Raw genomic sequence first — 13,835 nt, 5'->3', positions numbered from 1 at the left:
TGTGTACTTTTTTCCACCAGGGGCGTTGTGTCTCTGGGAGTGTGAGAAGAGGCTGGAGGAAGGCTCAGGAAGGGCTAGGCACGTCTTTTTTGGGGGGTGCAACAAGAGGGCGTCACTTCAGGGGCCTTCCTCCCTGTGGCCCAGCCCCTTCCATAGAGTAGAGGCTGCGAGAGGCTCTCAGGTCCCAAAACTGGAAGGCAGTCCCCTTTGAATGGAGAGCATAGAGTCGCGGACTACACCGGTAACATGAGAGCCCTGCGTTTGGTCCTGTGTGCCTTTTTGCCCCTGCTATGTCTGCTCAGTTCCAGCCAAGGAGGTAAGTGCAAGCCAAATTAGTCAGTCAGCTATTAGTGTCCCCTCTGCCCCCTCCACCCCCTGTCAAAAAGGACACAGCTGTAGCCATGGGGACAGGGGAGTCAGTCACTTCCATACATCAATCTCATTCGCATCAGCTGGCTTGGGTTGATGTTGCTTCTAATTGCTGATCTAGGATAAACGTACCCTCAACCCCATCTCAACTTTGTTAAGGGGTAGACAGGCAACATGCCTCAGGCCAGAGCATATGGGGAAACTTAGTCCCACACCATTTGCTGTGTTTGAGTCTGGAACAGCTCTTTTTTTACTTATTTGAAACTTTCTTCTCTTAAAATGCCTTACACTTTCCTCTCTTCGGCCTTTCAGACTATTCATTGCTGTGCAGAGAAAAAAAAACTTTTCACACTGAGCATGAACACCGGGGACGATGTGCTGGAAGGGTGGCCAAAAAGGTCTCAGTTAGCAGATGTTGCCGTGTGTCAGTCAGTCAGTGTGATGTTTGCTCTCAGGGATGGAAGGTTTTGTGGGAGTAGTGTGTTGGTGGAGGTCGCAGTGGTTTAAGTTAGCCTTCTGTACTGGGAGGTGAGCTGAGGTCCTTCCTGAGGCTGTGAATGGCTCTCTTTCAGAGGAAGCTCAGTACAGGGAGCAGGTGAGACTTCACTTCACCAACCAAGAGAAAGTGAGATTGGATCGTGGGGTAGAACACTGGCTACCCTCTCTCACTTCTCTTATGGATGTTGCATGGTCCATATAATGAACCCACAGTGCAGTTTGAATCAGCTGCAGCAACAGCAACACCTCACTAGTTAAAATGCAGTTTCTCCCCGTCCCTCTAGTCTCTGAGTCTAGTCTCAGAAGTGTGTGTGTGTGTGTGTGTGTGTGTGTGTGTGTGTGTGTGTGCGCGTGTGTGTGTGTGTGTGTGTGTGTGTGTGTGCGGCACTGGGTACCGGGTCTGTAGAGTTTATGGGAGGGGGAGGGCATATCTGGCATTTGCCCCTGAGCCCAGTGAGGGAATGAAACGATGTCTTTGAAAAGCTTACTGAATCCTACACAGAACTGTACACATGGTGTTTTGGCACGAGTACCCCCCTGCCTTTCTGCAGATGTTTAGTCTATTGTGTTACCCAGGCTATCAGATCCTCAAAATCACATCGAAAATTCCACTCCAATTAAACATTGGCAAACTGATGTGTTAAGGAAAGAAATTGTCATTTGATTATTGTGGAAAACTGCTTGTTAGATAATTTCAGTGACACAGGATTAAAGCTGAACAAGAGAAATGGATTTAGTTTCCATATTCAACTTTCTCATGATCACCACTTAATTTGTCTATCTTCGATCTGCAATTGACTGTTTGCAAAATCCATTATGTCACGACTATGCAGTGATTGGTCAATCAGCCAGTTAATCAAGCTCAACATTATTTTGCAAACAGTCAATTATGTATCAACTCACCACTAAAATAATCTGAAGATTTGGATGACACTGTAGTTTGCTGGGATTATCTCCCCAATAATCATATTGATTGATATGAGTCTAGTTAAACATATTAATGTCAATCTTAATGTCTGGGCATAGAAATGATATTGCTCTGATATATCTAATGCTCTGTGGAGAATAATCCAGTAGTAGGCACAGATCTAGGATCAGTTTAACCCAGCCAGATTCTAAACCGTAACCATTTGGTGGACAAAAGGTCTAGGCGCGAAGGTCAATGTCTAGGCATGACGTCATCCTACTCCATATCTAATGACACACCACATCCTTTATGCTAATAATGCTAACCCGTTGATCCATAGCTTTTAATGCTAATGTTGACCAGATGTTCCACAGTGGCTGATTAGAACTCTCGCTCTGCAGCACTCCGCAAGCTGTCAGTGACACTTCCCAAACTACCTGGAATGTGCATCACTGACCTCACTTCCTCCCCTGTGTTTACATCTTGATCCTGTGTCACAGGGGGCGCCACATGCGTCCCAGCTGGACTGAGCCTGCCCGTAGCCCTCGACACGTGTGAAGATCTGAAAGGATTGGATAGAAATAAGCAAGATGGCAAAAATTCCATCTAGCCTATCGAAGGGTAAAGTGGAGCTACTACTGTCTTGCCTATCCAATTTTAGAGGCTAGAGGTTGTTTCTGGATGGGGTCCTAGACTCATGTGCAGATCAGAAAAGATGGGATACGTGTCTGTTTGGATTTAGGAGCTAAGAGTTATCTCTGGGCAGAGACTGTGATGTAACTGTTTACCCCACTTACTTTCCTCAGCAGTGGCATGGTGAGGACTAGGTTATGAGACACAAAGCTCATTAATTAAGCAACAGTTGTTGTTGCAATATCAGGCTACTTAGGGAGACATTTGTGGTATAGAATACAGAATTAAAATTGGGTTGGAGAAACGTTTCTCCTTGGGGTGAAAGGGTCTATGGGCATTAGGGATATGGTGAGTTACAATGATTGAATTATATTGTATCAATGATGTTCACTCTCCATTGCCCAAACAGAATGCAGCCTACAACAACACATTGTACAACAGGAAAAAACGCAATATAAATCACACCTAATGATTTCTCTGGTGTGTTGAGTCTTTGAGAAATTACTTGTTCCAGAATGTGTTGGTACTTTGATTTGAAAGCTTTAGATGGGGATTTGCATTTCAAGACGGCAGAGCCATTATCTCCCACGGCGTATTATGTCGCTATGGTAATGGGCTAAACAAATATGGATTATGCCTGGTTTCTTGGAGCATCTGCACAAGGAGCCCATGTGTTCTTTGGGAAGTTGGCAGAGCGAACAGCATGACTACAAGTGTCTGCACACAAGATTAATAAGGCCAATATTTGCATTGGGGAATTGATGAGATTAGTCTGTTGGTGGGTTATAGTGCTCTGATGGATGCATTTGGTGACCTCCGCTTCACCTCACAGTTTAAACAGTGCTATGTTATTACTACTACTGTAGTAAATGCAGTTGGTGTAAATCAAAATATTTAGTTCTGCTTAACAGACAAGGCTTGAATCCAGTCCTAATCACATATCGCTTTCCCTGTCTTCATGCAGAAACTACAGATGGTACAGGGTTGGTCGTGAGTCAGCCCTTTCCCAGTGCTCTATTACTACAACCTTTAGCTTGAAACCATATGGAAATAAGGACTTCATAACATTGCAGAGCACAGGTGAAAATCAATGTTGATTTCTAATTAAGCACCGCTTTCTCTCCCCATCTGCTTTTCATGCTGGCAGTTCAAGGAAAGCAAGTTTGAGCGAGTCTTGTGTTTTATTAATGACCTTTTTGGGCTGTGGCCGGAGGCAATGTCCAATGCGAGAATCCCAAGTTCTTAAATTGGACTAACCCCCCTCCTTCCCACCCCCTGCCCCCTCGCCTCTCCATGCCCTGATATAACTCCATCTCTGCTCCGATGGGTTGAGGTGTTTTATTGACAGTGTTTGTGATCTAGGCCCTGTCCAGAAGAAGAAGACTCTTTATTTGGCCATGCAATCAATTCTCATCATTTGTAGGAATTTGACACGTGCACACCCCTCCCAAGACAACGCACACACATCACACCCCCAAGGGAGAACAGAGCTCTGGGCACAGGGCAGCCATATTCGGCACCGCTGGAGCAGTTAGGGGTTAAGTGCCTTGCTCAAGGGCACAAGGCAGTGGTAGGAGCCTTAGATATGACGCCAGTAACCTTCCAGGTACCAGCTCACATCCTAGGGTGGGGATCAAACCAGCAACCTCCCGATTGCTGGCTGGCCTCTCTAACCTCTAGGCCACCTGCCGCCCCTGGCCCCTATACCCCCTACACTTGAGTTAGGTATAAGCTAAATTAAATGGTAGTGGCACCCTCTTGTCCTATTTTTTTGTGGGGGGTTTTGCAATGTTGCTTACAGTCATCCTGTCCGATCTACAGAAGTGTCTGTACATCTCAACTTGGCAAGTGACCTCTGAGCACAGTTCTCAGATCAGCTTACTCTCATCTGAGGCTAAAATGCAAAACCAACCCCAGTTTCAGGGCTGATATAGGCCAAGGGAACTTCCTCCTGCAGCATCTACTGGCAGATGTGCAACAGTCTTTCCCACAGTGCTCTCTGTGAGTTTGTTGGCTGTCAATGCTGGGCCGCTCAGATCATATTTATGTGAATGATCTCTGCATAGCAGGCGGCCCACACACAGACCTCATTTAGCCCCAGGAACGTACACAAAGGAGTTCCTGTACACAAACAAAAGAGTCCCAGACTCTATCCTGGAAGTGGGAGATCAAAGGGCATTTTGTGGTATGCATCAGTGTTGTTTTAACCCCTTCTGTGTCAATCACATACAGATACAGACTACTTTAGAAGAGGCAGGATGGGTAGCAGCTTATTTTTCCACTAAGGTGAGTTGGTCAATGAGCTCACACAGTTTTAAAGAGATGTTCCACCTTTTTAACATGTTTGCCTGGTTTGGCTCTGACCTTGGCTTTAGATGATTAGCCCAGACAATTTGGTTACATATAGGGCCCCATTCATTCTGGAAATACAGTGCCCTAAGGAAGTAATGGGACAGTGAAGCATTTTTTCTTCTTTACACACCAAATATTTGGATTTTAAATCAAACAATTAATATGCGGTTGAAGTAGAGATTTTTTTCAGCTTTTATTTGATGGTATTTGTGTACAGATTTGTTTCACCATTTAGAAATTACACCACTTTGTATGCATAGTCCTTCTATTACAGGGTACCCAAAAGTAACGGGACGGATTTATCAAATGTCCAAATTAAGCACTCATGTTTAGTATTTGGTCGACAATCCTTTGCATGCAATAACTGCCTGAAGTCTGTGACCCATTGACCCCACCAGATGCCGGGAATCTTCTCTGGTGATGCTCTGCCAGGCCTGTACTGCAGCCATCTTCAATTGTTTGTTTTGTTTGTTTTGTCAGTTTGTTTTGAGGTCTTTTTGCCTAAAATGTTATCATCAGGAAATTAATTGCATATTCAATTGGATTTAAATCGGAAGATTGACTTGGCCAGTCAAGACCTTTCCACTATTTGGACCTGAAAAAACTCCCTAGTTGCTATGGCAGTATGTTTTGGGTCATTGTTTTACTGTATGATGCAGCACCATTCAATGAATTTGTCGGCATTTGCTTGCATTCGAACAGACATGGTGTTTCTGTACACTTCAGAATACATTACGCTGCTGCCGTCAGCAGTTACATCATCAATTAAGACAAACTAGCAAGTTCTAGTGGCAGCTATACATGCCCAAACCTAACACACCATGTACCATGTTTCACAGATGAGATGGTATGCTGTAAATCTTGGGCAGATCCTTTTTTTTCCAAATGTTTGTCTTGCAATCACTCATGTCCATGATAATATTCATATTCTTTTTAGGTACTTTATAGCAAACTAAACTGACCGTCCTTTTTGAGGATAACTAGTGGTTTGCACTTTGCAGTGAAACATTGTGTAGTTTGGCTGGTGACATATTCTGCAGATGGTAGTCTCTGACACATTCACACCTACCTCCTGGAGAGTGTTCCTGATCTGTGGGACAGTTGTTTTAGGGGTTTTCTTAATTATGGTGAGCAATCTTCAGTCATCCACTGTGGAAGTCTGCCTTGGCCTACCAGTCCGTTTGCAATTGCTGAGCTCACCAGTGCTTTTGTTTATTTTTAATGATGTTCCAAACTGTTGATTTTGGCAAGCCTAAGGTTTTGGCTATGTTTCTTGTTTACAGATAGACATAAAAAGTGTTAGGGTTAGGCAATTTTTGAACAGTGAAACCAATATGTACAGAAATACCATCAAATAAAAGCTGAGAATCTCTACTTTAACCGCATATTAATTGTTTGATTTAAAATCCAAACGTTTGGAATGTAGAGCCAAAAGGAAAAAATATGCTTCACTGTCCCATTACTTACACAGGGCACTGTATGTCCAAAACACCTACCAGACACCCCAAACCAATTAATAATATGACAGGATCCCCCTCTGAAGACTTGACTACGCTGTTATCTACTTTTTATTTTATTACTATGACAAATGAAAATTCAAAAGTGTATTATAGCATAACAAAATCACTTTTCAGAAAAAAAGTCTTCAGAGAGGGATTCTGTCATAATGTGAGTCGAATTGGAGTTTCAGAATGAATGGTGCCCCATGAGGCCCAAAATATGACAACTCGGTATCTATCTAATGAAGCTAAAAACTGTCTGGGCTAATCACCAAAGGCCAGGGCCAAAACAGGTGGAACATCCCTTTAAGGTAAAAGAGATATATTAGGATTTTGAAGTTGACAGAGATGCCTTCAAAATGAGTTGACATTTGACCTGTGGACTGTGTCTTTTGCCATTAAGACGTAATGGAACGTGGCTCTGGTACAGTTCCTCCCCTTTTCAACCTACAGTATAGACTCTGTGAAATCAGATCGATTCACTTAGCAGGTTTTTGTTACAACTCAGGTACTAATACTACTCTACTAATTATACCAATACTATTACTACTCTACTAATCAGCTGCTTCAGATCAGGACTTCTATTACCTGATCAGGTGTGTTATTTATTGCAAGCTTTCGGTTGGACCAAAAGCCAACACTGTAGCTGGCAAAGAGTAGGATTGGTCACCCCTGATGTGGGGTGTGTGACAACTTTGATAAGAAGGGTAACAGTTGGCTTCATGGTGAATATCACTGACTCATGATTGCATATTGACCCTTGGGGGGTCAATGATAGGAACAAAGATGAGCTGTGGAGAGAGTGTATATGGGAAGATACACAAAACAATGTGGTAGAAACTTGTAATATGTTCCCAGAGAAATCTACTACCTTCTTCTACCCCAGGCTAGAGGAGCAGCAAGTGTAACACCAGTGAAACATCATTACCCAGCATATTTTCTTGGGATAAGAGCTGTTGGGGGGGGGGATTTTGCAGCTGAAAATGATAACTCCAGAGAAATTCTCCTTGACAGACCTGCCAGTTTTTCGGAAAGTAGGAATTATGCATGAGCAGATGTGTTGATATGTATACCCTCTATGGTCTTTATGGACATCTCTGATGTGCTCAAGAAAATTTGCATTAGCAATTTCATATTATATTTCTTGCCAACATAATCAGCTGTTTTATAACTGATCTTATTATTCTCACACCAGAAGACATGCATAAAACCACACTATTTTCAACATTTTACCTCTGACGCACTAAGTTGCATAAATGATATGAGATGTCTGCAGTGTTGGGATGATTCAGCAGCTTGTGTTAGGAAAGGGCTGAGGGTTTTACACAAACATCTGGAGTCTGGTCTGATGGTAAGTGGCGTGGCCAATGTTGTAAGGTTTATTCAAAATGTCACTGTGCTTTCATGCCTAATATAGACAAAACTGCTTCTGTTACCGACTGAGAAAGCTTGAAGCAGAAATAGTATCGCAATTACTAATGAATTAAAATTAAAAAAATGCCATATTTCATTCACAGACTTTAGAGAGCACTTAACTGTTATTGTATCAACACAACTTTGTGTTTATACTACTATGGAACCCATGAGAACTTTTGTGAAAAGTTGCTAAGTTAAAGCCAAGTTTTACGTCAGCTGTGGCTAGTCTACATTAGTGATCTTACAATGGAAAATGCATCTCTTCAAAAGAGAATGTCTAGTTTCAGCATATGATAAACATATATCTTTTAAGACGTGCTTGAAGGGGCATACATTGCACAGCCCTCCAGGGATTTTCATTCTGTTGTTGCTACAAACACAGACAGCCTTGGCGGTACCTCACGTGTTCCTATGACTCATTGGGTCAGACATTATAGAAGAGGCACCAACTTAGTTCTACTAGGGAGAGTCCCTCAGGACCAGAGTGAATGTGAGTCATACACTCATGAGGCCACTGTGGTTAATCATGGGATTTCAAACTCCCAACTAGGGATGAATTTTTCAAGGGAGAGGGCAATTAAGGATAACATAGTTCTAAAGTCTCATTTATGGGGTTAGAAGCCCCCAGCTATTTCCATATCATATTTTTTCACTTTTACTGCTGTGGAGACTGAACCAAATTGTGTTACACAGCATGTCATCTGTCTATTTCTGTTTCAAATGCCTATTCGCTAATGGGAGGATGTGATGCTAAAGGTATGACAGCCAATTTCCAATTGTCAACTATTGCTGAACAAATTGGGTTATAGGTTAGAGTTATAAGCATGCAAGCACAAGTGGTTAAGGTTAGGGTAAGGTTGGAAGTATGAGTGGTTAAATTCAGGGTCAGGAGTTCACATGGATTCTTCAGGACGACACTCTATTAGCCAAGTCTACAATAGTTCTATGCATCAATGTGTCCCTTCACCAAACCACAACACATAACAACAACACAATTGTCTGCTAAATTCTCTCTGCCATCTTCAGCTGACCTGAATATGACACATGACTGTCACATCGTGGGTCTGGCAGCAGACGGCGAGCGATAGGTGCTGACAGAGAAACATATCTGACATATCAATGCCAACTCCTTTCTTGTGTGGAAATCTTCATCAGAGCTGATGAAGACACTGAAGGGTTCTGGGTAGTTTGCAGCCCAGCCGGTCTCTTCGGAGACTGGTTCAGACAGAATCAAGGGGGCTGAGGAGAGCACTGGGCCTTGGCTCTGGCAGCCGCTGACAGTCGTGAATAGATTGCGCCGGATAAATATAGCCGGGCAGCCCAACACTGAGTGCATTGCTTCACACGTCACTGAGGAAAAGGCCTGTTTGAGAGCTCTGGGGGGTGGGAGAGTTGGGGTGGGGGTGGGGGTGAGGGTGGGGGGTTGCTGTGGTTCAGAAGTGTTTGGGGGCCACAGCCATGTCGTCATCCCTCAGCCACGAAGGCTTTAAATAACCACAGGAAATGGTCTGTCCCATGGAGCAGGGCTTGACTAAGCTGTAACCCTAGTCAGTAGCTGAGAGGGAAACTGTGTCTACCTCACAGACAGCGCTGAGTCTTGGTCACGTGACACCAGCCTGCCAGGCGACGGACCAAACCCTCGCCTAGGGTAATGAAATGCAGTGGGGCAATGAGGTCTTTATTGTGTGTTGATTTGCAGCACTTGATAATTGTAGTTTTACACATCGTCTAAAGTAAATAAGTGGGTAATTTAATTTAAGTGGGTAATCCAATTTATCAAGCATAATGTACTACATATAACATAGACATGTAATAACACTTCACAAACGTTTAATGTAACTCGAATTATGTTGACTTGTTACGTATACAAGTAGCACATGCATGCAATTTAGTATAAGCCTCATTAAAACAGTTTGTGTATGCTGATAATGATGGACATTAACTATCTAATATTATCTTGATTATCTGTCTATTTGGCCAATACAGGGCAACTTGCATAGTAAACTAATTTAAGGCCAAACTGTTTTAGATGACAGAAAAAGTCATGGCCAGTATTTTGCGGTGAACTGTTTGCTGTTGCAATGCTGAGATTGGCTCATAGGGCCAAGATAATTGAAACATTCTTCCATTGTAATATTGGAATTTACCACATCTGGTCACAGTGTTGCCAAATATGTTAGGAATCATAAAGTACAGTACAGTAAGATAAACATGTATAGGGGATTGCTAATTGACTGTGTGTGAGTAATTTGCCACCCATAAGGTGTAACTATTGGGGAGCAATTAGTTCAGGGCACGGCCTAAGGAAACAAATGTACCCTCCTTTTTTATGGCTACCTGACTCCAACAAGCTAACGCTGGTGCGCTCCCTCTCTCCAATAAGAGAAAATAAACTATTGCTCTCGATGCAAAGGAAAAATTAGGTGAGACACTTTTGTGGTGTCTTTGGCATACAGTCATAGTTGACTGAAGAAAATTCCTGCACTGTATTTTAGCGTTGGTATTCATCCCAGCTGATTTATCCCACAAACTAAGCACTGATGATAAATTCTCTTTATTAAAAAACAAATGTCAGCGTCGCATACACACCAATGGTACTACAGGTCCTTTGAGGCATTCTCTGGTGACTGTTATCAACATTGTATGTCTATGTAATCAACATGGTATGTCTTTGTCATTTGTCAATGTTATTTCGTCAGCTTTTTATGAGGCCGCACATAATACCTTATAAGGGTGTTTTATAGTTCATTCTAACAACTGCTATAAGCTCCCATAACAGCTCATAATAGTTATGAGATCCTTATAATACATCACCAAGATGCATAATGCATCATACTGTAGCCCTACTTATTTATCATTGTATGTGATATCACACAAAACAATAGAGGGATTCTGTAAGTAGTTAGAGCTTTCTAAGCGTTCTAATTTCTGGAATGATAGTACAGGGTCGAAGTCTGTTCCTGTTGAAAAATAGTGGTTGTAGATAGATAGATAGAAAGATAGATTTGAGGATAGAGAAATTGAGAAAAACACATATTTTTTTCACCCATGTGTTCTTGGGAAGGAAATCATGAAGTATCATTCGAGTCCAACAAAATAGAATATAACATTGCAAAAAAAGTTTGGATAGCCACAATTTCATGTACAACATCTAAAGGCCTGCGTTCCCTATCCCTATACCTTTGTTCACAGTTGCTTAATTGTCCCTAGCACTTCCATTTTAGCCTGATGAGGGGTATCGCTAGTGGGGTATGTTTCTCAAAATCAAGCGAATTCCATTTTCAGCATTCCATTTACATAAGTAATAGAGATTTGTTTGAAAACATCTGAAAGTTGTTCTATATAGTTGCTCTACATCTGTATAGTACAGTAACACTGTAATGACTCTAGTGACAACATTGTGTTCATATTTTACAACGTAAATAATTGATAATAGTAAGGGTAATTTATTGGTATTGCATAGTGATAAAACAGCATGTCAATGTTATATTGTTACTCGAGTCTCAGTGTTGCTACACTGCAGACCTGGATAGAAAAATAGTATTTGAACGTTTGCTTGAGTGCCAGCTGGGCAGGGTTTGCACTTTTGGGACTATTCCATTGGTTCACACAGCTAAATATTTGAAATTATTTAAAATACGATTTGAATTCAGGCCTGGTTGCTACGCAAGCAAAATAACAACTTCACGTTTAAGTTGATTTTTAAGTTCATTGATACTTCTGCAATCTGTATTTGTTTCACTGCAGCCACTGTATGTTCTAGTCAACTGGGGAACTGTTCAAGCACTCAAATTAAAACTGCCTCTCAGATGTTTTGTTTTTTTGGTGGATACCATTATTTTTCTCATCAATTAATGTCTTTTCAGTAGTTCATTAACTGAAATCTTGACCTCCTTGCACAATGTAAGGTACTGTACCAAATGTTTTCAAGATTAAACATACAGTTAGAAAAGTCAAGCATAAGTGAAATTCTGTCCATATTTGAATGGAAACACGATTTGTATTCCCCATAGTCTCACAGAAATTCAAAAGGACATTTATTGGAATGGAACGTTCAGGCGTTACCTGACATCTGTCTTGGTGTAAGCTGGTTAGCATTCCAGAAACATTCTGTGGTCTACAAGTGAACACAGACATGAACTGATACTGGGGGAGCTCTGCTCAACCGTCAAGTCAAGGAACAACCCACTCACAGTGCCTACTCAACATTTGGGGTCGAAGGGGAGTTTGACACTGGAATGACATTTTGGTTTTGTGCTTGTAGGCCTTGCTGTCATTTAGCACAGAAACTTTCAAAGTCTTTGCAGAAAGATAGCCAACCCAGTAGCATTTAGTTTAGTCCTCACAGAGACTCACCAGGGTCACAGCGTCAATGTAAACGACTGGGTTTGAATCCAGATTCGCTGCTTTATCCTGCTGAACTGATGCCCAGGCATTTGCTTAGGCAGCCAAAACATGTGTTCAAGTCTCCAAGGCTACTCATCACACATGCATGGGTCACTGGACCACCTCCACACATATGGAAGGAAATACATATGAATCTAACTGATATACATGATTCATTGACAGATCAGGATAAGATTTTACCTTGCACAAAGGTAAAGGATAAATTCAGATGTGTTGAAACAGATCTCTGTTATTTATGTAAATGGGATGCTGAAAATGGAATTCTCTTGATTTTGAGAAACGTAGCGATACCCCTCATCAGGCTAAAATGGAAGTACTAGGGACAAATACCAGTTCTTTAAGACATACTGTGAAATTCCAACAGTGGTCTGTGTTTGAACCCATTCTTGACTGCAGCATATCACTGAAGAATGTGTGTGGTTGGAAACAACGGAAAAGTCCCAAAACAATCAGATTCTGTCTACTGAGAGAGGAACTGGGTAATATATGACTGACTGTTCCGATAAAAACTGCATAGGATTTATCAATGACCTAGTAACTGTTGCCAGGTGTTCCTTGTTACAGAGATATTTCCTCCCCTCTGAATTCATACAAGTTTGAAATGATACAATATTTAACAGCTGAAGAAAACAGCCCAAGGCTTGGGAGTGAATGATTGAGAATGACCTCACTGTTACTACACTAAAAGTGAAACCATTATTTTTGCCCAATGAAGGTTTTGAAAGACCTTGGTCCAACTGTGACTTACCACAGTTGGAAATGTTTTGTACTGTATATACATATCCATTCCACATGTTGAATATGACCATTATACCATTTTAAAAAATGCATTCACCCATTCATACACATTGGCCTTATGGAAATATATTTGTGCAGTGAGGCAGGTCCATAGCACATAATAAACCCAGCTGGTTGGTATGTATTCAGACCAAGTAATGTAATCATGTAGAAACAGTATGGCTTACAACAGCATACAGTCGCAGTCGATATAGAATGGTTCATTCTGATTGTGGAATTCATCTGAGACATTGAATTAAATACACATGATGTGCAGCTGTTGAGAAGTTAAGAACTGCAGGCCATACATCATACACACAGCACCCTGCGTAAGTAATCGTCACACCAGCGGCAACCTTTTAAACTGTCACCTACTGTATATATCTATATTTTAGCATCTTGGGAATATCACACATTAAAACCCCTTGAAGTCATCATTAAATCATTTAGTGTAAAATACAGTGCCCAGCATGAGTAATGGGACAGGGAAGCATTTTTCTATACTCCAAAAGTTACTAAGTTGCCACTACCGTGATGATGTCGCCGGCTTCCTATGACAGCAGTAGGGAGTCAGCTTGAGTATTTTACATCTTTTACATGTGCAATAAAGTTCTACAATACTCAATAAAGTTCTACAATACTGACGGAATTACCTGCTTTTATTTCTCACATACAAAATGTGAGTGTACAGTAGATGTTTCCTCCTGTTCCCTTGATCCCATCTCTTCTATAGGCAATAGGCTGTAATAGACAATAGGCTTAAACAAATAGTGGTGATTATTTTACAGTATAGCCTTTCATTCTTTTAATTCTTCATTCTTCTTTTTCAAATACATTTGAATAGAGGCACAATTGTGGACAATGGCTTTGTAAATCAGTAGGTAACTGTGTGTGACAATCCAAATATTAACACACATGACATACATTTGAATAGAATCAGTGGCTACAAACAGCGATGAGCTTATTGCAGCTATTAG

At 41.5% G+C, this 13,835-nt stretch overlaps 1 protein-coding gene across 1 annotated transcript in view; it reads left to right on the top strand.

Annotated features, from left to right (window-relative positions):
- Window positions 1–246: 246 nt before the first annotated feature.
- cspg4 (chondroitin sulfate proteoglycan 4) overlaps window positions 247–13,835 on the top strand; it is a gene marked incomplete at its 5' end in the record, with an annotated part of 54,683 nt that continues 41,094 nt past the window's right edge. Inside the window, one exon of the mRNA XM_083665996.1 lies at window positions 247–316. Within this exon, the coding sequence (XP_083522122.1) occupies window positions 247–316 (70 nt within the window). The remainder of the gene's footprint in view (window positions 317–13,835) is intronic.

Source organism: Argentina silus (assembly GCF_951799395.1).
Source record: "Argentina silus genome assembly, chromosome: 3".
In the NCBI taxonomy this organism is placed as follows: Eukaryota; Metazoa; Chordata; class Actinopteri; order Argentiniformes; family Argentinidae; genus Argentina; species Argentina silus.
This window is presented reverse-complemented; position numbering and strand designations above follow the sequence as displayed.